At 43.5% G+C, this 20,008-nt stretch overlaps 1 protein-coding gene across 4 annotated transcripts; it reads left to right on the top strand.

Moving 5' to 3' along the window:
• The first annotated feature begins 875 nt into the window (after positions 1-875).
• LOC109995669 (ATPase family AAA domain-containing protein 2) lies at positions 876-19,060 on the top strand. 4 transcript variants are annotated; one of them, XM_020649479.3, is made up of 28 exons: positions 878-1,264; positions 2,883-2,977; positions 3,155-3,192; positions 3,309-3,399; positions 3,968-4,037; positions 5,951-6,029; positions 6,135-6,254; positions 6,946-7,012; positions 7,236-7,316; positions 7,540-7,648; positions 8,381-8,496; positions 8,593-8,767; positions 9,716-9,804; positions 9,886-10,045; positions 10,200-10,290; positions 11,320-11,634; positions 12,309-12,426; positions 12,763-12,949; positions 13,871-14,056; positions 14,197-14,332; positions 14,428-14,624; positions 15,108-15,267; positions 15,628-15,750; positions 15,907-15,975; positions 16,488-16,850; positions 18,179-18,312; positions 18,761-18,889; positions 18,981-19,060. In XM_020649479.3, the coding sequence occupies exons 1-28, from the start codon at positions 1,121-1,123 to the stop codon at positions 19,011-19,013; spliced, it is 3,675 nt and encodes a 1,224-aa protein (XP_020505135.2). In that variant the 5' UTR covers positions 878-1,120; the 3' UTR covers positions 19,014-19,060. The 4 variants fall into 4 exon arrangements, with proteins under 4 accessions (XP_029136172.2, XP_020505137.2, XP_020505135.2 ...); XM_065948066.1 differs by lacking the exon at positions 878-1,264 and adding an exon at positions 2,278-2,373; XM_029280339.2 differs by lacking the exon at positions 18,981-19,060 and having other exon boundaries at positions 876-1,264; positions 16,488-16,822; positions 18,761-18,895.
• The last annotated feature ends 948 nt before the right edge of the window (positions 19,061-20,008 follow it).

A 20,008-nucleotide genomic window follows, 5' to 3' on the forward strand; every position in this document is an offset into this window, starting at 1 on the left:
AGGCTGCTGAGTAAAGAGTCCACCAGTATTAACTCATCCATTAATACACATCCGTACAACGCCAACAAAGCAGCGGGAGCATCTTGGGGTTAAGTGGACCTTCCAGTTAAGAGACGACCAACTTCCAACTGCGGTGAAAATAAAGAAGAATCTGCAAAAGACAATTAATCTCTTAATACTTGTCGGTACATTTCTTATCCATAAATCCAAATTCAATAAATCCCAGCCACAGTATTCATTCAGTATTCATCACTGAGCGTAAAAACTTTATGACTTTAAAACTGATCAACAACAACCTTGATTTAGGATTCATTTACTGACGAGGAACGCTTTTTATTACATTTATTTGGTTGGATTGCTTCTGTTGTCTTTTTTGTATCTTTTTTTATCTTCATTATTGTTTCTTTATTGACACCTAATTTGCTTCTCATGTTTGATATAACTTCTCACATCAGGAACAAACCACTCATATTTACCTTTGTTTATAAATCTAAGAGCAAGAATGTAAAATTGTTCATTGTCCTGGACAACGATTTAAATAAAGTTTGTATTTAAAAAAAGAGTCTTCTTCCCGATATCGTACGAGATTTTTTTAACGACACTTATAACTAACGTATCTTATTTTGTTTAATTATGTCTTGCCTATGATATTGTCTAATGTGTTAAATGTAGTTAATTTTAATTTAAAAAATAATATATATATGTATATATTTTAAATTGATAAAGATAATAGACTGTAAATATTCAGATAAATATTAATTAATTATTATATTTTAAATATATATTGATGAATAAAATTGATTTACGTCATGACGTCACTGGGCGGCGGTTAAACGCGACGTGGTTTAAATGTTTTTGAACGCTCACAGCAGCGGGCTGGTGCTGTGTCTGTATCAGATTATCGAGAGTGTGTTTGGGTGTGTGTAAAGTGTCAGCTCGGCTCAGATACTCGGAGCTGCCGGCCGGTATATCTCAGAAAAACAACCGGCGGAGACGTGAGATAGTCCTCCCCACGTTTGCTGTGTTTTTTTTATCGGGTTGTTCGCCTCTCTTTCGCCGTTAAACTGCCGGCGAGGTTAGCAGTTTGCGTGTTAGCTTGCGTGTAGCTAGCGGCGTTGCCATGGTGACCCTCCGCGGTAGAGGCAGAGGGGACGCCGACCTGAGCAGCGGGCGGCCCGGGTGCTCCGGGACACAGCCGCAGAGCACACCGGAGACCCGGAAGAGGAGCACGGTCTCCCGGCAGGAGGACTCCGGGCTGTCCAATGTGAGTCTGTCTGTTTAAACCTTTTCAGAACTGAAGCTTCACTGCATCATTCAAGTTGTATAACGCTCCAGTTATGACTGCTAGATCGTCAGAAAAACAATGTGCGATAACTGACAGCTCATATGATATTATAATAAATATATCAGATTTTTTATTTATTTATAGGAAGTTAAAATAATCAGTGGATCAGTGATAGTTACATTTTTTGTTGTATTAAGAGCTTTATTGTTATTAAAATTCAAATAATAATTCTTAGAAAATATAAATCATAGATTATAAATACAATAACTACATGATTGTTTATTTTTAATAAATGTATTTGTTTACTAGTTGACATCAAGTGTAGTAATCCCATTATGAGCTAAATTTATTTTTTAAAGCATGTGAGTTCTTTAAATACGTCTGCTTGATTAAATATTGATTAAAAAAGAACTGTAAGTGGAGGTGAAACTGTGATGTCAGAGTTAATGGCAGTATAATCTTGTTGATTGTAAATCTGTCTTTTTAGTGTTCATTTTATCAATTTGTTGTTGGTTTTACTTGTTAGCTTACATAAAGCTGTAGTAAACCCGGCTGGCATTTCTGATTGAAATAGCAAAATAATTAATTTAAATGCATAAAAATTAAAATGATCCAAACTTTGTGCTGGCTTCACATACAAACAGGAAGCAGCAACAACTTCTGGACACTTCTTAGTTCAGTTCAGGCTGAATGTCTTCAAAGTGAGACTGTGCGAGCTGAGAATGTTTAAAGGTCACATATCCTCCTCCTCTTCAACCAGTGTAAATAAGTCTCAGAGCTCCTCAAAACCTGTGTGTGAAGTTTCTTGTTCTAAATCCACTCTGATCTTGTTTTTGATCATGCCTATAAACCCCTCTATTTCAGCCCTGCTCAGAACAGGCTGTTTCTGTGTCTGTACCTTTAAATGTAAATGAGCTGTGTCTGACCACACCCCCTCTCTTGGAAGGGCTTGGGTGTCTCAGTCTTTCTCGCTCCATGTCCTATTGTTTACAGTGAGAAGGCAGACTCAGAGGGAAGAACAAACACCTAGCTGTGGGAGTGTCACCCACCTGGGGGAGGGGTTACTGCCCTTTGTGATGTCAGGAAGGGTAAATCTCCAAATGGCCTGTTTGAGCACACATTTTCTAAAAAGTGGAGCAGGCAAAAGACGGAGAGGATGGACTTTTCTAATGATTGAGGGGTTTGTAGACAGACTAGAGACACACATTAGTAAACAACATGGTGAAGTGGATTTTGTATAATATGGGACCTTTTAAAGTGATTAACCATCTTTCTTGATCGGTGACATTTGATTGACGTGGTCAGTCCGATATCTGATATGTAAATATCTCACCAAATACTGATATAAGATGGTATCTATCCCATCTCTAACTTAAATTCTATTTTTCCTTCTGTTTTCATCTGCACTTGTTTCTGTTCTGCTTCTGTAAACTTCCTGAATCGGTTAAATAACATCTTCTGTCATTTTGTCTCTCCCTGACTTTCATATCGAATAAGTGTGTGCAGTGTTGTGTTTGTATCCATTTCATACTTTGCCTCTCTGACTTTAAGTTGAACAACAAACTGAGACTTCTGCGCCGTGTGATGTGTTTTTCAGGGATATACCAGCGAGGATGATAAACCAAATCACGTCGATTCAGAAACATGCGAGGCGGAAAAAGAAGAATGGAAACCAGAGAGAGGAATCATCAGGTCGGATTAACGCCTTGAAAATAATGATCATCCTTAAAATACATAAATCAGGATGAAGTCGGGTTTAATTTATGTACAAAGACATACGGGCAGCCTCTTCAAACCTTGCCTTCATGTTCATGAAACATAAATCACATAAATCCCAGTTTCTTCTGCTCACTCATTTTGTGTTCTCAGGAAAATCAGGAAATCTCAGAGGCTTCTCGAGGGCACAGGTAAGCACGATGACATCACCTGTGAACACAAACACCTGGAAGATAAAAAATACACAATTGATTATTTATTTGTTGCACACTTGCATTAACTTGTTTGAGTGTATGTGTGTGTTCAGACAGGCAGGACGGGCTGAGGAGAAGCACCCGCACAACCAAACCGACCGACAGATATGAAGCCTCCAACATGTTCGACGGCATCAGCACCAAGTAAGACGACGGCTCAGAGCAGAAAAGAGAAAAAACACTTAAAGCTTCATTTTATTTTTGGGCTTATTATGCCTCAATGAGAGACAGGACAGCGGATAGAGTCATAAATCAAAAGAAGAGAGAGGGTGTGGAATGACATTCAGCCACAGGCCTCTGCATGTTTCTAATAAGCTCCACGAGCAGAAACGTGCTCATGCGTTTGAAAAATGGAGAGAGGTTAGAACACAGAAAGGTTTACAGACCGATGCAGAGCTGGCTAAACACTGAAGCTTCAGTGTCCACCACATGGTAACCTGCGTGAGCATCGACTCTAGAGAGGAGGGGGCGGGGGGAGACAGCTCTCTACAATGTTTAGAGTTTGAACTTTCACAGTAAGACGGTGTCTTTTATCAAGAGAAAACATTATTTTACAGGATACACCACATCCGAGCTGTTATGTACTAAAGCAACGTTCAACTATCAGTTATCTCCTGAAGTCTCTTACGACAAAGGGCATACACACACTTTATATACACACTTGTTTAATGTTGATCGACATGATGATTATGTGATTCGCGTCTCTCTGCAGTGTGGCTTGGCCCGTCCTGAACACGATGGACTCCATGAAGAAGAGGCTGCTCAGTAACAACGATGAAGGAGTGAGACAATTTTTATTCATGATGCTTTAAACTTGCTCCGAGCTGCTTTAAGTGGCTGCATGCCAAAAATACGGCTTCAACTTTTTCTGTTTTATGCACTTTTAAAATCTGTGTGATTGATGCCGATAGAAACGTTGGTTTAGTTTGTTTTTGTTTGTTAGTTTTTTAAAGCAAGCGTCTTCTGCATTCAACTCGGTATAGTCGAGTTAAATAAACGGCTCATTATTAAAAAAAAGCTTAATAACCTACAGCAACACGTCTGCAGAAAAACAGATTCCTTCCTCTGATTAATCCACAAAGCTTCAGAGAGTCTTTATCGTCAGCTGCTCTGCTTTATTCAGTAATCCTTTTAAAACCGTTAAATCTGACTTCAGATTAGCTCCATCAGGTCTCAAGTCTTTATTTGTTTTGATTTGTGAAGATTAGGTTTGTTAAAGTATTCAATGTCGAGGTGTGTGAGCGAACACAGAGAAGTTTCCTGTAGTCTGTATAACATCCTCTTCATACTCAGCGTTAAAACCACAGCTGAAGCCTTGTTTACACACTCTGCGCCCCTCGGCCCGTGCTGCCTCTCTTATCAGGTCTTGGTGAGGGCGGGGCTCACAGCTGCACCCTGATCGGGTAAAAAAAATCTCTATCAGCTGGCACCACATTGGATGGAGGCCGAACCCCGGCGAGCACCAGCCCTTATTTTCATGTTTGCGTGTTTTTGACACATGAAGTCACAAAATGTAAACAACTGAAACTAAATCTTTTTATTTCCAAGTATCTGATAACATTACAGAGATAGACCTCTTTATAGAAAAACCTTTTTAAAAGTCTCCAGACTCTGTTCACAAAAACTGCAGTTTAACCTTCATGACCAGCGGCTTTCTGCTGTCTTTGTTTGTTTGTGTTGTTTTGCTTTTAAACACTTAATTTGGATATGATACATTAAAGGCTTTATATGCAATTTTTCAAACTTAAATATAATAGAAATCAAGTATATCCTCTGAAAACAACTCTGTGAGTAATGACTGTCTACAATGGGTGTAACACCCGAGTCCCACTGTCTGTAATGTTTTCGGAGTTTTCCGAGTCATATTTTCAGCTTGTTTATATCGCCGGGACGGTGGCTGACTCCTCCCCTCGCGAATAAAAGTTGTTTAATTGAGGGACTAGAGAAAAGAAGAATAACATACTGTATTCACTGCTTAACTGCGTTTCTAGATCATGCTCATTTCGAGTAAATTTACATGCAGTATGAAGATACGAGCATAATAAAGATCGCTAGCATTAGCATGCTAACACAACAATGCACCGCAAGTTGTTTTGGTTTCATGCTGGTGCTCAAGGGCGACATCTGCTGGATCAAAAAATCGCATATAAAGCCTTTAAGGCTCAAACTCCTCCCCCAAAAAAAACTAACAGAAAGAGGCAGCAGCATAGCAGCGACAGACTGTGTCAATCGATTGTTTTTGTCAATGGAGTCTGGTGGTTTGAAGAAAGCGACGTAGCAGCTGTTTCCGCTGTAAAATATCACTGCTCGATGATGGCAAAAGTCCTCATCAAGATTATTTATGATTGATATTTAGATCACAGTTTACAACATTTGCATCACGTGAATTTATGGAACTTAAACATCTGAACTCTTGCAGCAAAGGGTCGAGGTCTGATTCGAACCAATGGTCGCTGCATTGATAACCTCCACATGGGGCGTGCTACATAACTGAACTCTATACGACTCTATACGGCGCCCCGATAACTGTTTCTCTCTTTCTCAATTACACTCCAAAAAAACATAAAGGTTCTGCCTAAAAAAATAATCCTCACACTGAGCAGGAAGCAACATCTCACTGTGGGAGAAGGATGTGTCCTTTTCTTTGTGTTTTTGTGTCTTAATGTGTTTTATTTTTAATTTTTATGAATTGTAGAAGATTTACTCTAAAGCCCAGAGGAGCAGAACTCCAGTGCCGCCACAGGGAATTGTCAGTGACAGCGAGCATGACGAGGGTGAGTACACAGAGCGAGAGACGGAGGGTCAATAAAAATGAAAGAGAAGAGTTAAGTAAATCCTTTCTAAACATCTCCTGTTGTGTCCTTTCCTTTTACGTGCAGTCGACGAGGACGACACAAACCCACAGCCGGCCGTAGACGAGGACAGCAGCTGCAGCGTGAGCCAGAACTTTGACGCTAAACTGAGCCAGGCGTCGTCGCTCTACCAGGGACCCAGCAATGGTCAGAACCTAAACAGTAGGGATGTAACGATTCACTCGACTCACGATACTGGGTTCACGATCCGATTATCTTGCAATTTATTTAACAAAATGAGACTGAAGAAAAGTAAATGACAGCAGTCAATATAATAACTGAACAATTGCGTGCGTACGTGCGTGCGTATGTAGAGACAGAAATTACATGCCGTAAATAAGATAAATAACATAACACTATTTCGTTTGATAAAAAGACGAGGTATAGATCTGTTCTATAGGACAGGTATCCTTATGACTTCGGTTGTGATCTGGCGCCATATAGAAAATAAAACTAAATAACTGCGATTTGTTTTTTAGAGAATCGATGTGAACCTTGACACCTTTCAATCGATTTTTAACTGCCTCACGATTAATCTTTACATTCCCACGAAACAATGAGCATGAATTATTCAGAACAAGTCACATAAAGTTTCACAATAATTTTAACGTCTTCATTACCTCTGGACACAAGACAGAAAACATCTAGCTTTTAAAGACGATAGAAGGAAGCTGGAATTAAACATTTGAGCTTATCTGTAAGATATTACATTATATCTGTATGAAGTTTCAATTTCAGTCCCCCTCACGGCCTTTTTGGACGCCCCCGCGGTTTGCCAAATATGAGTGTGTGTTCAGTTGTTGCTTTGTTTTTTTGAAGTGGTTGTTTCCTCGTTCAGAGTTCCTAAGAGGAATGTTCAGGATCAGCGCCTCAGGACCGAACACGACCCGCAGAGCAGCCTTCAGGTCAGTCTCTTTCTCTCTCTTTTATATATCGATGTATTTGTTATGAGTGTGGACATTTTCACAGTTTGTTTATTTTTCAAACTCACCTGATGGAGATAATAAGACGGTGCCGTTGAATCTTGTCTCAGATTACTTTTGGCTTTTGAGTTAATAAAGAAATATTATTATATAAGACGGTTTCAAAGAGAGTCATTAACTTTTTTTTCCCCTCTTCATCCTCCAGACCCACAAAGAGCGCCCGCTCCAATCAATCTGACAACGACTCTGACGATGACGTGCAAAACATGGGAAAAGTCCCCGGAAGGTTAGTAGGTAACCGATGACGCTGAGAGACGACAACATGAAGTCTTACTACACTTCACAAAAGGACAAACACACCTCATGGTCCCTCGTTAGAGAAAGATTCTAGTTTAATAAGACGGGATGAGATCAAACTTTATTAGTGCTGAAGGAAATAACTGTAAAAGGTCTGCCACTTAAGGAAAATCAGCAAAAAACTTGTTTCGGTTTTGTGTTCTCTCTGACAGCTGTCGCCCTCTCGGCCTGCGTACTGACGATCTCTTCGGGACTCGCAGGGACAAGATGAGATCAGGAGTCGGTCTCGCTGACATCGATCCCATGGCCATCGACCAATCAGTGAGTTAGAAACCACTGACTGTTTATAAAGATCGACAACGCAACTCCACCTCCTCCTCTCGTACAAAAAGTGAAACCAAAATATCCCCCATGAAGGGTGCTGACATACTGACATCATTCAGATCCAGAGTCTGCTCAGTGCTGAAGACTCTGCCTTGGTATTAATGTCCGACCCCTTTCTCCCACCAAAACACACATTTAACTTCCTGCTAAAAGGTCAAAGGTCGCTCAGGTGGGTTCAGTCCACAGCAGATTCTTGTCTCAGTTTAAAGCAGACTCTCACAGTGATGAAAATTTAATGGCTCTTGTGTTCGTGTTTGTTACACCGTTCCTCCTGCACTCTGATTATCCGCTGCACACAGCAACACAGAAGCCTCTTTGGCCAACACAGCTATCGATCATTCTCATTAAATCATCAAATAACAAATTAAAACTAAACTTCTCTAATAAATGAACACTGCGACATAAATCATCACGATAAGAGAACACTATAAAGACAGAAACCATGTTTGAGAAACATTTATCTGACGTGTGTTTGGATTTTTTATCCTTATGACCTATACTGCAGCCAGTCAGCAGGAGGTGCTCTAAATGTTTTGGCTTCACTTTTCTAGAGCAGTCTTTTTATTATTTATTTAGTTATCACTGAATGGTTTCTGGATTCTGACAGAGTGACATCCTGTCTCCCCTCCTTCCTTCCTTCCTTTCTTCCTTCCTTCCTTTCCTCCTCAGGTGGGCTTTAATAGCATCGGGGGTCTGTCGTGTCACATCTCGGCTCTGAAGGAGATGGTCGTCTTTCCTCTTCTCTATCCAGAGGTCTTTGACAACTTCAAGATCCAGCCTCCCAGGTGACCACATACTGATTATTCACAGGATACTTTCCTGGTACTTTATATTAGATTAGAGAAAGAATCAATCAACATTTGTATTCCGTCTTTCTCCAGAGGTTGTCTCTTCTACGGACCTCCGGGGACTGGGAAAACGCTGGTCGCCCGTGCACTGGCCAACGAGTGTAGCCACGGCAACAGGAAGGTGTCCTTCTTCATGAGGAAGGGAGCCGACTGCCTCAGCAAGTGGGTGGGCGAGTCAGAGCGACAGCTGCGGCTACTTTTTGAGCAGGTAAAAGACTGCAAACACACTAAGAATGCACCTGAGGGCTCTATGCTGCCCCCTGCTGGCTGCCCACAGATCACAGCTCCATGATTAATTCCAAAACGTGACCTTATGCCGTGTTCACACCGGACTTCTTTTTTTCAGAAAGAAGTGCTGCCTTCAGCGCCTTTTGAGCGCTTATGCGCGAGTGTTCTGTAACCTTAATAATGGGATCTAGCCTATGGCAAAGAGAACAGAAAAGAACAAACATCCGGTTTATTTTCAGAATAAAACCCTTCGTTTTGACGGTTCAGAAAAACAACCGTTTGTGTGTTTGTTTATGTGTTTATAAGGTTCGTATTGAGTTTTATACCACGTACATATTATCTTGTGCTGTCGTGAGTGAATCTGTAAAATTACTGCAGAAATTCCTTTGTCTCCGTACTCCAGCTGTCCGGCTGTGCTCTCCGTGCTGCGGACTGAGAACGCAGACGGTGGGTGTTGACGGATGAGGGTGCACTGACCCGATTGTTTGGTCAGCTGCTAGAAAGGCGCTTGACGTCACCCAGCGCTTTTTTGAAAAGTTGAAATAATTAAACTGAAAAAGGCATTGGGCGCAGCTCTTTTTAAAAAGGCGTCATCCTTTTTCCTTTTTCCATAGGCTTGTATGTAAAAAAGGTGCTGGCAGTGTGAACATGGCCTTAACTATTAAAGCATAAGCTTGAGTTCTAACACAGTAAGAATCAGTAAATGTTACTGAGTAGTGGTTGGAATTTGGAGCCTGCTGCATGTAAGTAAGTAAGTTCTGGTCTTTCGGTTTTTGTTACTCAAACTTTCAGTGTAGAAAAAAGAAGAAGAACAAGAACAAGCTTCTTTATTAACCTGCTCATTGCTGCCTGAACCCTGAATACAGATATACAGTTTCTTTATCTGCTGAGTCTGCTGGTTGAGTGTGTTTGTGTGTGTTGTCCTCAGGCGTATCAGATGCGTCCCTCCATCATCTTCTTCGATGAGATCGACGGCCTAGCTCCGGTCCGGTCCAGCAGACAGGATCAGATCCACAGGTCAGAGAGTCTTTCATAGAAACCGAGAAAACCTGAGACAATGAAGAACGAATGTTTAAGTTAGTTTGTCTCGCTCTGCAGCTCCATCGTGTCCACGCTGCTCGCCCTGATGGACGGCCTGGACAGCCGAGGGGAGGTTGTGGTGATTGGAGCCACGAACCGGCTGGACTCCATCGACCCAGCGCTGCGACGCCCCGGACGCTTCGACAGAGAGTTCCTGTTCGGGCTGCCGGACAGAGAGGTGGAGTCTGTTTATTTACTAAATCCAGAGTGCAAAAATAAACTTTTTTATTTTATGTCTCTAAGTTTAAAGGATCATCATCGTTAGTTTGTCTGTTTCGTATTAGTTGCTCAAACTCACATGAATGTTTTATTTTATTTTGTTTCTATTTCAGTCTCGTAAAGAGATTCTGAAGATCCACACGATGCGGTGGAAACCTCCTCCGTCTGAAGACTTCCTCGATGTACTGGCAGAGAAATGTGTCGGTGAGAGAGACTAAACATGACAACACGTACAGGAGATGTAGACGAACTGCTCTCTAACACTGTAGAGGGAGAAAAACACGTTGTCTTTATAAATAAGATGGATGTATACACACGATCCAATCCTAATTTTTTAAACGCTTGACAGAAAAGAGAAATGCTCTACTCTGTTCGAACGGGGCACTGGATAGCCAAGGGGTTATGTCGCGTGCCCCATGTAGAGAGGCTGTAGATCTCATCACAGTGGCTGCTCGAATCCGACCTCGGCCCTTTGCTGGATGTCCTCAACCACTCTCTCCTCCCGGCACTTCCTGTCTCTCTTCAGCTGTCCTATCCAATAAAGGCAAAAAGGCCAAAAACAACCTATTTGAGGCAGCATTAGGCTCTGTGTCCCCAAAGCGGATTTGGACAGAAAAGCGCTGGCTGTGAGCTCGGGAATGTTTGGATGAAGCTCTGCATGACAAAGGTCACTTCTAAACGGCCGCTGTATGTCCGACATGCTTTGTTGCTTTTTACTGTATGTTTTATATCCGAGCGAGGAGGATGTGGGTACAGCGCATGATCCTTAAGAGACAAAAATACAGGGAATATCAAACATTTGAAAAGAGCGCCGGTGATGCCAACAGCGCCTGTCTGAAAAGTTTAAAGATTTTCAACTCAAAGCGCTCGGAAAAGGGAAGCCAGGGGATGTGCTTCTTGTCCTGCTGCTGCAAACGCTCTCTCCTCATTGAAAACAGTTGAAAAAAAGTTTTGGCGCTCAGAAAAAAACGCTAGGTGGACACGGACCCTAAGACAAATCGAAAGCAGCAAAGCAGCAGCTTTGAATAATCATCTTCCTCTGTAAGAAAAAGGGCTTTCTCTGCAGGAATCCTTTCTTTAATGTTGCACACTTGAGACATTAAAGAGAAAACAACCTGAGCCTGTAAGGGGCAAAACAAGGACTCACCCTGACCCGGATTTAAAAATCACAGTTTCCCCCTTTAATGAATTGTTGGTTGGCTCTCTTCCTTAACACGCCCCCCTCTCTGGTAGGTTACTGCGGTGCTGACATCAGAGCGGTGTGCACAGAGGCGGCTCTCTGTGCCCTGAGACGCCGCTACCCTCAGATCTACGGCACCTCCCAGAAGCTCCTTCTGGACGTCTCCTCCATCGCCGTCAGCAGCTGCGACTTTTTATCTGCCATGAGGAAGATGACGCCGTCCTCCCACCGCCTCGCGGCTTCGCCCGCAAAACCTCTGTCAGCTGTGGTTCAGCCGCTGCTGGGCGCCGCCCTGCAGGACATCCTGGAGGCTCTGCAGAGGCTGTTTCCTCACGCCCAGCAGGGGATGAAGAGGAAGAGGGATCCAGGTGAGTCTAAGAGGAAAACCTGAGCAGCTACTGCTGCTTTAGTCCTGATTGGGGTGGCTTTGGCTCATTGGTAGAGTCTTTAGTCTCTCAACCGGAAGATCAGGAGTTCGATCCCCGGCTCCTGAAGCCACATGTCGATGTGTCCTTTGGCAAGAAACTTAACCCCAAGTTGCTCCCACTGCTTCGGCGGCGGCGTGTAATGTGTATTAATGGATGAGTTAATACTGATGGACTCTTTACTCAGCAGTCTCTATCAACATTGTTTGAATGTGTAGGTGTGACCTGCGGTGTTAAAGCGCTTTGAGTCGTCAGAATACTAGAAAAGAAATATACAAGCTCAAGTCCATTTTTTACTTTAAATTACAAAATTTACTTTAGTTAAAAAAAACCACACCAGTCGATTTCATAAACAAGTGCTTTATTTATCTTAGCATGAATCAATGAAAGTCAAAAACACAAAGGGTTTAAAGATAAACGACCTTAATGACTGAATTAATTTGATGTGCTTCTTTAACATTTGGCAAAAGAAAATGAAAGACTCATTGTGTATCATCATTGTGTGAATGTGTAGGTGTGACCTGCGGTGTGAAAGCGCTTTGAGTAGTCAGAAGTCTAGAAGTCCATGTACCGTTTACCATTAAATGTGACATCACCTGACATTTTCTTTACACCAGATCTGACATCTGGTGTCCTCGACGACGACCTAATATGTGGAAGTGACACAAGCTCAGGCACGTCCAGCATCTCCACCCCCTCTTCCTCCAAGAGCTCAAAGTTCCTGCACTTTGCCAGGTGAGTCGGATCAAACTCTCATCCAGATTTTATTAAAAAAAAATCAAATATACCTGATAAGTTAAATTTTTTATTCTGATTCATATTTATTTTAAATCTGCACAGAAGCTGCAATCTTTGCAATGAATGACAACATTATTTCCATTTCTTACACAGGTGTTAAATCTGGTTCACTTAAGATTAAATAAAAACCCCAATTATGAGACAGAAATTATATTCTTTAAATCTGCTTCCTTACTATCCTGTTTCCTCTGTGATTTTTCTCCTCTCGGCTCATCTAAGCTTCATTCTCTCCCGTTTTTTTCCCTGTCTCACTGCTCTCCTTTCTTCCTGCAGGAGTGCAGTAAGACACCCGACGTCACACCGCCCCAGGATGCTCCTGGCGGGTCGTCCCGGTGCCGGTCAGACCTCCCACCTGGCTCCTGCGATCCTGCACGCTCTGGAGCGTTTCACCGTCCACAGCCTGGACTCTGCCTTGCTGTTTGGAGTGAGCAGCACCTCCCCGGAGGAGGCCTGCGCTCAGGTGAGTCCTCTGCCCAACTTAGAATAAGAATGTCTTTAATTTCAGGCTCCTTCTTTTAGCATGTTTCTGGTTCTAAATGACTGATCAGTGCGGGAAACCATTTATTCCAGCAGGTTACAGGAGGTGACTTGTGGCTGATATGTAATCTCTGAGAGCAGAAAAACGCAGACTAAAAGTTCCTCTTTTGTCAGTAAGAGACAACATTACAGAGAGGATTCTTACAGAGATAGAATTTTTCCACTGTCACATCGCTTCCCGAAGAGCTGCTAGACTCCATTGAGGAAACAGTTATTTTAGCTCACAGAACAACAGATTAGCTCGTCCATGTTTCCTCATTTAGCTTGTTTTTGTGTCACATACATCTTAACCAACAAATCAAACACAGTCACACAATAACACAAACTAACAAACTGAGTGAGGCAGCAGTGAACCAGCGAGTTCTGTGATCTGCTGCGTAAAAATCACTGGCAGCTTTTAAACGAGTTTTGTCGCAGCTCTTCTGGTCAAAAATAGAAATCTTATCTCTCATATTAACCCAAAAATATGCAACATAAAGGGCCCTGGCTTAGAAATACCTCGGTTAAAATGTAATAAAGTAGAGAATCTGTAACCAAACCGTAAAGGTAAGAACCAGCAGGGAGCAGATGTTTCAGGTAACAGGAGGTTTGAGGTTTCATATGACAGAGAAGGAAAAACAATTCAATGAAAACATAAATCAAACACTCTTTTAAAGAAATCCAAGGCTGTTGTCCTTCTTAAAAACATATTTGCTCTTCCTTTGGCGACATCGGGTGGTGATAGAGAGTAACTGCATTATAATTAATGCCACACACTGTGCTGTATTATTTCTTTTCCACTTTAACAGACTTTACAAAATGATCAAACACAGAAATAAAACAGAACACATTTCTACTTCCACAGGTGTTCATCGAGGCCAAGCGGACATCTCCCAGCGTCCTCTACCTGCCCCACATTCAGCAGTGGTGGGAGATCGCGGGGCCGGCACTGAGGGCCTCCTTCCTCAGTCTACTGGGCAGCATCCCTTCCTTCTCCCCCGTCCTCCTCCTCGCCACTTGCAGCCTCCCCCATCAGCAGCTGGACCCAGAGGTGAGCAGGTGGTTTGAAGAAAGCTAAGAATGCATTTCAAACTTTCGGCTGCTTCTGTCTGCAGGACGGCAATCTCCATTAAACAAAATCATTTTAGGAGAAACAAATCATAGTGATAGAGCTCTGACTTGTGTCCTCAGATCCAGTCTCTGTTTCGGGAGGAGTACGGGGAGCTTTACACCGTCAGCACTCCCACCCATCAGGAGAGGAACGTTTTCTTTCAGGACCTCATCCTGAACCAGGCAGGCGAGGCCCCGCCCTCAAAGACAGACTCACGTTCGTAACCCTGTGTTGTTAAGAGGCTTTTTACTTGAGTTAGAGGATTAAACAAGAGAATAAAGGAGATCTGTTTCACCTCCTCCATCATTCAGTGACTCAGGTGATGGAGGTCCTCCCCCTTGCTCCCCTGTCTCCCCCCCGTCTGCTACCCGATGAGGAGCGCTGTCGTCTGGAGGAGCAGGAGGAGGACGTGCTGCGGGAGCTCCGCCTCTTCCTGCGTAACGTCATCGAGCGTCTGTCTCTCGATCGTCGCTTCAAGGCCTTCACCAAACCGGTCGACATAGAGGAGGTAAGCGATTTTGAACTCCTGCTCATCAACACAGCCACCAACATGGGGTCCAGAGCCTTCAGCCGCTCTGCCCCCCCACCTCTGGAATTCCCTCCCACCAGACATCCGTAACATCAACTCTCTCTCCATTTTCAAATCGTGTCTCTTGAAAAAGAAGGTAGTTATATGAACATCACGTAGGTGCAGGGCCATGCTAAAACAGCAGACTGAGGAAGATGTGCCCACACACTCGCCCAAATGCCACATAATGTTTTAATTCATCACAATGTTTTGACCAGAGCAGACCTCATCATCCTCCTCAAATCATGTCTCTAAACACATCTTTTTAAACTAACCATCACTGCATGAACTTGGCAATGGTCTGACTTCTGTAATTCTACAAACTAAGTCCTAACATGTTGTGAAAATCCTGGAACAGATCAAAAACGGTTTGAAGGTGTTGAGTACAAACTCATCTCATGTCCGTTTCTGCGTGTCCTGCAGGTGCCGGATTACATGACGGTGATCAGGAGGCCCATGGACCTCTCCACCCTGCTGACCAACATCGACGAGCAGAGGTACGTCACTGTGGGAGAGTTCATGAGCGATGCAGACCTCATCTGGCAGAACGCCCTTGAGTACAACCCAGACAGCGACCCCATGGGTGAGACGATGAAGAGTTAAAAAGAAAAACATCCACAACATTCAAACCCTTCGGTGTTACTGCGTTATTACACCCCGCATGTGGTCACATGTCTGCGGCCACTCACGGAGAAATGACCCGCTGAACAAAACGTTCAGTACGCTAACTGTGTGTGTGTGTGTGTGTGTGTGTGTGTGTGTGTGTGTGTGTGTGTGTGTGTGTGTGTGTGTGTGTGTGTGTGTGTGTGTGTGTGTGTGTGTGTGTGTGTGTGTGTGTGTGTGTGTGTGTGTGTGTGTGTGTGTGTGTGTGTGTGTGTGTGTGTGTGTGTGTGTGTGTGTGTGTGTGTGTGTGTGTGTGTGTGTGTGTGTGTGCGCCTATCAGACCGTCACATCCGTCACCGGGCGTGCGCCCTGAAGGACACAGTGCACGCCATGATCAGAGACGAGCTGGATGAAGACTTTGAGCGAGTCTGTGAGGACGTCAGAGAGTCCCGAATCAGGAGAGGTGAGACAGCTGTGTGTGTCTGTATGTGTGTGTGTGTCTGTGTGTGTGTGTGTGTGTGCTCGGTGTGTTTGTTAGTTGTGTGCGTGTGTGTTAGGTGTGTGTACACAGATACTCTGAATCTCTAATCTTCATGAAACACTTTCATTTTTCCTCTAGCTTCTTGCGGCACTGAGGCGCTCTCAGACGAAACTGGCGGCGTCTATAGCTCCACCAGAAGCCCCGGAGGTGAGTCGGCTCTGAGGAACGACCAATGACTGTATAAAACCTGGATGTAGTCTCAGTGGTTCCCGGCGAGTCGTTATGAAGCCTAATGAGGCGATCTAGTCGTAGTAAAAATTATGGAGAAGCAGACGAGGAGGCGGAGCTTAAATGGTGGAATGAATATCATAGTTGAAGAAACACACCAATCGAGCCAAAATATTCCAAACAATGAAAACATCACGAACAAAGCCCTCAGTTTAAGGCTAGCAACAGGATTTAAACAAAGTGAACACGCCCTCCCGTCGGTCAGCTCAGCCACACCCCTAATTATGCTAAACATTGATGGTTTTTATAATCAAAACAAACAAATCACAGAGAAAGGAGAAAGAGTTCTGATCAAATGAAAAGGTCAAGAGATGAAGAGGAGGAGATCGAGAGGAGTTAGAGGAGGTTTGAGTGCCCTCAGCCTCCTCCAGTTTTCACCTCCTGCTTTTTAATTCACCTCCCTGCCCCCCCGCCCCCGTGTCTCCCTGCAGCTCGTAAGAAAAAGCGTTTCAAACCGAGGAAATCCAAGTGGAGCACCGGCATCATACCAAAACCCAAGAAAAAGAAGCACCCCGTCCATGCCTCCCCTTCGTCCTCCTCCTCTCCCTCATCGTTTTCCAGCAGGGAATCTGAATCTGACCTGTCAGAGAGCAGCTCCAGGGAGCGGGGCCGACCAGCAGCTGCCACAAATGGCCGTTACGTCCACTCAAACGGCATTGCAGATATGCAGAATGGAATCTTGAACGGGTACCACCGTCCAAAACCAAACAGCATCCTGAGGGTTCGAACCCGCACCTCAAAGACCCCCCTGAAGAGGAGGAGGATGGTGAACGGGGTTTGTTTGAGAACAACAGGTCTGTATGTGTGAGATGATGCTGCAGAAAAGACGCTCTGCTAACCGCTTCGCACCGGACTGAGGCCGAGCGCCGCAGCTTCAAAGCTCTGCAGATGTAAAGTGACGGTTGAGCGCTGCTTCTGCTTCTGAACAAGCTTCAACCTGCAGGGCTCCAGGCTTCAAAGCAGACTGACTCTGAGTCTTTTATCAAAGCTGCACCCTAAAAGAAATCAACAGTTAGAGCACTTCATGAGGAGATTTTGGGTTAGTCTACAGTCAGTCATTTCACAACAAAGGTTCAACAAAAAGACCAAATGAATCCTTCATGAGCTTCAGAGAGGAAAGAGTCTCACAGCTGACTGCAGATATTCAGGTAGAAGTTATTCTGATAAACACCAAACGATGTCCAGTTTAAAGATATAAGTTGAATTTGTCTTTGTTTACAGTCTAAAGAGGATTGTTCAATAACTTCAAACACAGAGGTCTGTTCATAGAGCGTCTTCCTACCCATGCACAAAATACCGTTGGTATACCCCAACTTTATCCAGACTTTTTCTTTTTTGCTCTTTGTTTATACCTTAAAGATGTCCAACAACACGTAGCATTAAAGGCTAGAACTGTCAGAGTGTCTCTTTGTTGTTGCTCCGATTTGTCCGGCGTGGCAGTAAGGCTGTTGGGACAAAATTTAAAATACAAAAAATGTTTTTATTATTAAATCAAAGGAAGGAAAATCTAAAAATCCTCTTTGACATTTTGTCCTGACTGCTTCTTGTTGTCTAAACATGAAAACTCGGCTCCTGCTCGTCTTAACCTGCTGACTGTGTCTGTGAACATCTGCAAAGTTTGATCCCCGCTTGGCCTCCTGATCTTCATGAAAGTTAAATTGCTTTAAGAACATTTCCTCTAACCCCTCCTGTCCATGTGCTCCTCCTCCTCCTTTTCCTCTTCTGTCTCCACCTCTTGTGTCTCCTCCTTCTTCACCTACTCTCCATGTCCTTGTCCTCCTCCACCTCCATGTCTTCCTCCTCCTTTCCTCCTCCTCTCCATGTCCTCCTCCTCTTGTGTCTCCTCTCCATGTCCTCTTCCTCTCCATCTCCTCCTCCTCTGTCTCCTCTTCTGTCTCCTCCTCTCCTCCTCGTGTCTCCTCCTCTTCTGTCTCCTCTCATCCTCCTCCTCCTCTTCCTCTTCTGTCTCCTCCTGCTCCTCTTCTGTCTCCTCCTCTTGTGTCTCCTCTCTTCCTCCTCCTCCTCTTCTGTCTCCTCCTGCTCCTCTTCTGTCTCCTCCTCTTGTGTCTCCTCTCGTCCTCCTCCTCCTCTTCTGTCTCCTCCTCTTGTGTCTCCTCCTCAGAGAAGTGTCCCAGGTCCGAGAGCAGAGCCAACAAAGCGGCTCTGGAGCAGATGCAGATGTTCAGCAGAGGCAGATCTGAGGAGAACCTGGACGAGGAAACACAGCGGCTGGTCGTCGATCACAACAAGCTGATGGTGAGTCTAACGCTCTCCAGGTCTGGGAGAAGAGAGTCTATGTAGGAGGATTCACCGCCTACGAAGAGGCCTGAAGCTGTCTCCTGATATTCTCAGTCTCATGTCAGCATTTAGCGCCCTCTGCAGACTCATCCTGAGATTACTCCCACATACGTTTTTAATCTTTGCCCACGTTTAGTTTGGACATCCAGCGTTGAAGCTCTATATGAGAGTTTAAAAGGCTAGGTCAACTTTAATGAAAGGCAACATGTTTATTATTTAAATATATATTGAACCTGCCGACTGAGCCCCGATTGGCTCGTTAACAAGGTTTGTTAACGAGCAGCATCAGGCCTGAAAATGAGTTCTTGTTTTTGCAGAGTTCAAACATGCTGCATGTTTAAAATAACCTCATAGTGACGGGATGGTGGTTAAAGAGTGATTCTGTGTCATGTGTTTTTTTTTTTAGGATCTCCTCAGCAGAGTCGTGGTTAAAACCGATGGCGCCGAGGTGGAGCCGCTGGAGAAGCTTTACGCTCTGCTGGCTCAGAGCATCTACAAACACAGAGACAGCTACAACAAGACGCAGATGGTTCAGGTACGACGACAAACACAGCAGCAGGGTTCATCAACAAATATACGCAGGCTTCATGTCAACAAAAATCGTTTTTCGTTTTTTTATTTTCCAGGACATGAAGAAAGAAATCGACAGCTTCTGTTGACCATCTGCGAGTTGATCTTAATAAAAACTGAGTGCATTCAAACACAACGCTGTTAACTCCTCATTTAAAGCTGTTCATGACACATTCCCTTTACGACCCTGCAGAGTTAATTAATTTAAATGTATCATGAATAACATTTCTCCTGACGTCACATAAAAACACTTTTTGGTGTTTTCTGTTCAGCTGGCACGGAGCGTTTTTTTCTGAGCGCCAGCGTTTTTTTCAATTTTTTTCAGTGAGTAGAGAGTGAATCTCAGCAGCAGTCGTCCCGCCTGGACAAAAAGCGCAGCGCCAAGTGTCTTTTTTCCGGAAGCTCCGCCTTTTTTATGCGGCCAAAATCTTTCAACTTTTCAGAAAGGCGCTGTTTGGCCACACCATACACACAGCATACATACTGATGAGCTGAGAGGTAAAAAGAAAGTAGGAGCTCGGTTACAGACGTCCTTCCACTGCAGAAGAGTTTGGTTTTGTACTTCCTAGCCACCGCAGTCAGTCAGATTCTGTATCAACAGTAACTTCAGTTGTTTTTAAAATAAGGAGCAGGTGTTATAAGGTTTCTTCTTCCTGCTCCAGTTTATTCCTGGACAGTGTTTCAGTATTTACAGACAAAAGTGATTAATGTATGTCCTGTTATTGTGTTTAAATTATTCACTGAAATTAGAAAATGAACTTAACATTTATAAAGAATTAAATTAAACATAACGTAAATCTTGTTTTGTGTTTATTAGAACTTCTTGCATAACTACATAAAAACACGGGCTACTCCGGAACACGCTCCTGTCGGCTGTCTATGACGTCAACACGCACCGACGTCAACCTTTAAATTCATCTGTCAAACTTACGTCACTGCGCCGAGGGTCGACTCCGCTTTAAAGAAACACTTTCAAAATAAAAGGTTGGGATTTGTTGTACAAAAAAATGCTGAAATAGTTATTGCTGAAATATAACAAAAGTTTATATTTAGAGAAAACACCAAACTAAGAAAATAGCCTTCA

This window comes from Labrus bergylta, chromosome 19, assembly GCF_963930695.1.
Source record: "Labrus bergylta chromosome 19, fLabBer1.1, whole genome shotgun sequence".
In the NCBI taxonomy this organism is placed as follows: Eukaryota; Metazoa; Chordata; class Actinopteri; order Labriformes; family Labridae; genus Labrus; species Labrus bergylta.

What these genes read in the sequence shown, in the direction of transcription:
- LOC109995669 (XM_020649479.3), top strand. Translation starts at nt 1,121, where the DNA reads ATGGTGACCCTCCGCGGTAGAGGCAGAGGGGACGCCGACCTGAGCAGC. An exon ending in CTACCAGGGACCCAGCAATG is followed by an intron (nt 6,255 to 6,945) that starts GTCAGAACCTAA and finishes TTCCTCGTTCAG; the next exon opens with AGTTCCTAAGAGGAATGTTC. An exon ending in ATGGGAAAAGTCCCCGGAAG is followed by an intron (nt 7,317 to 7,539) that starts GTTAGTAGGTAA and finishes TCTCTCTGACAG; the next exon opens with CTGTCGCCCTCTCGGCCTGC.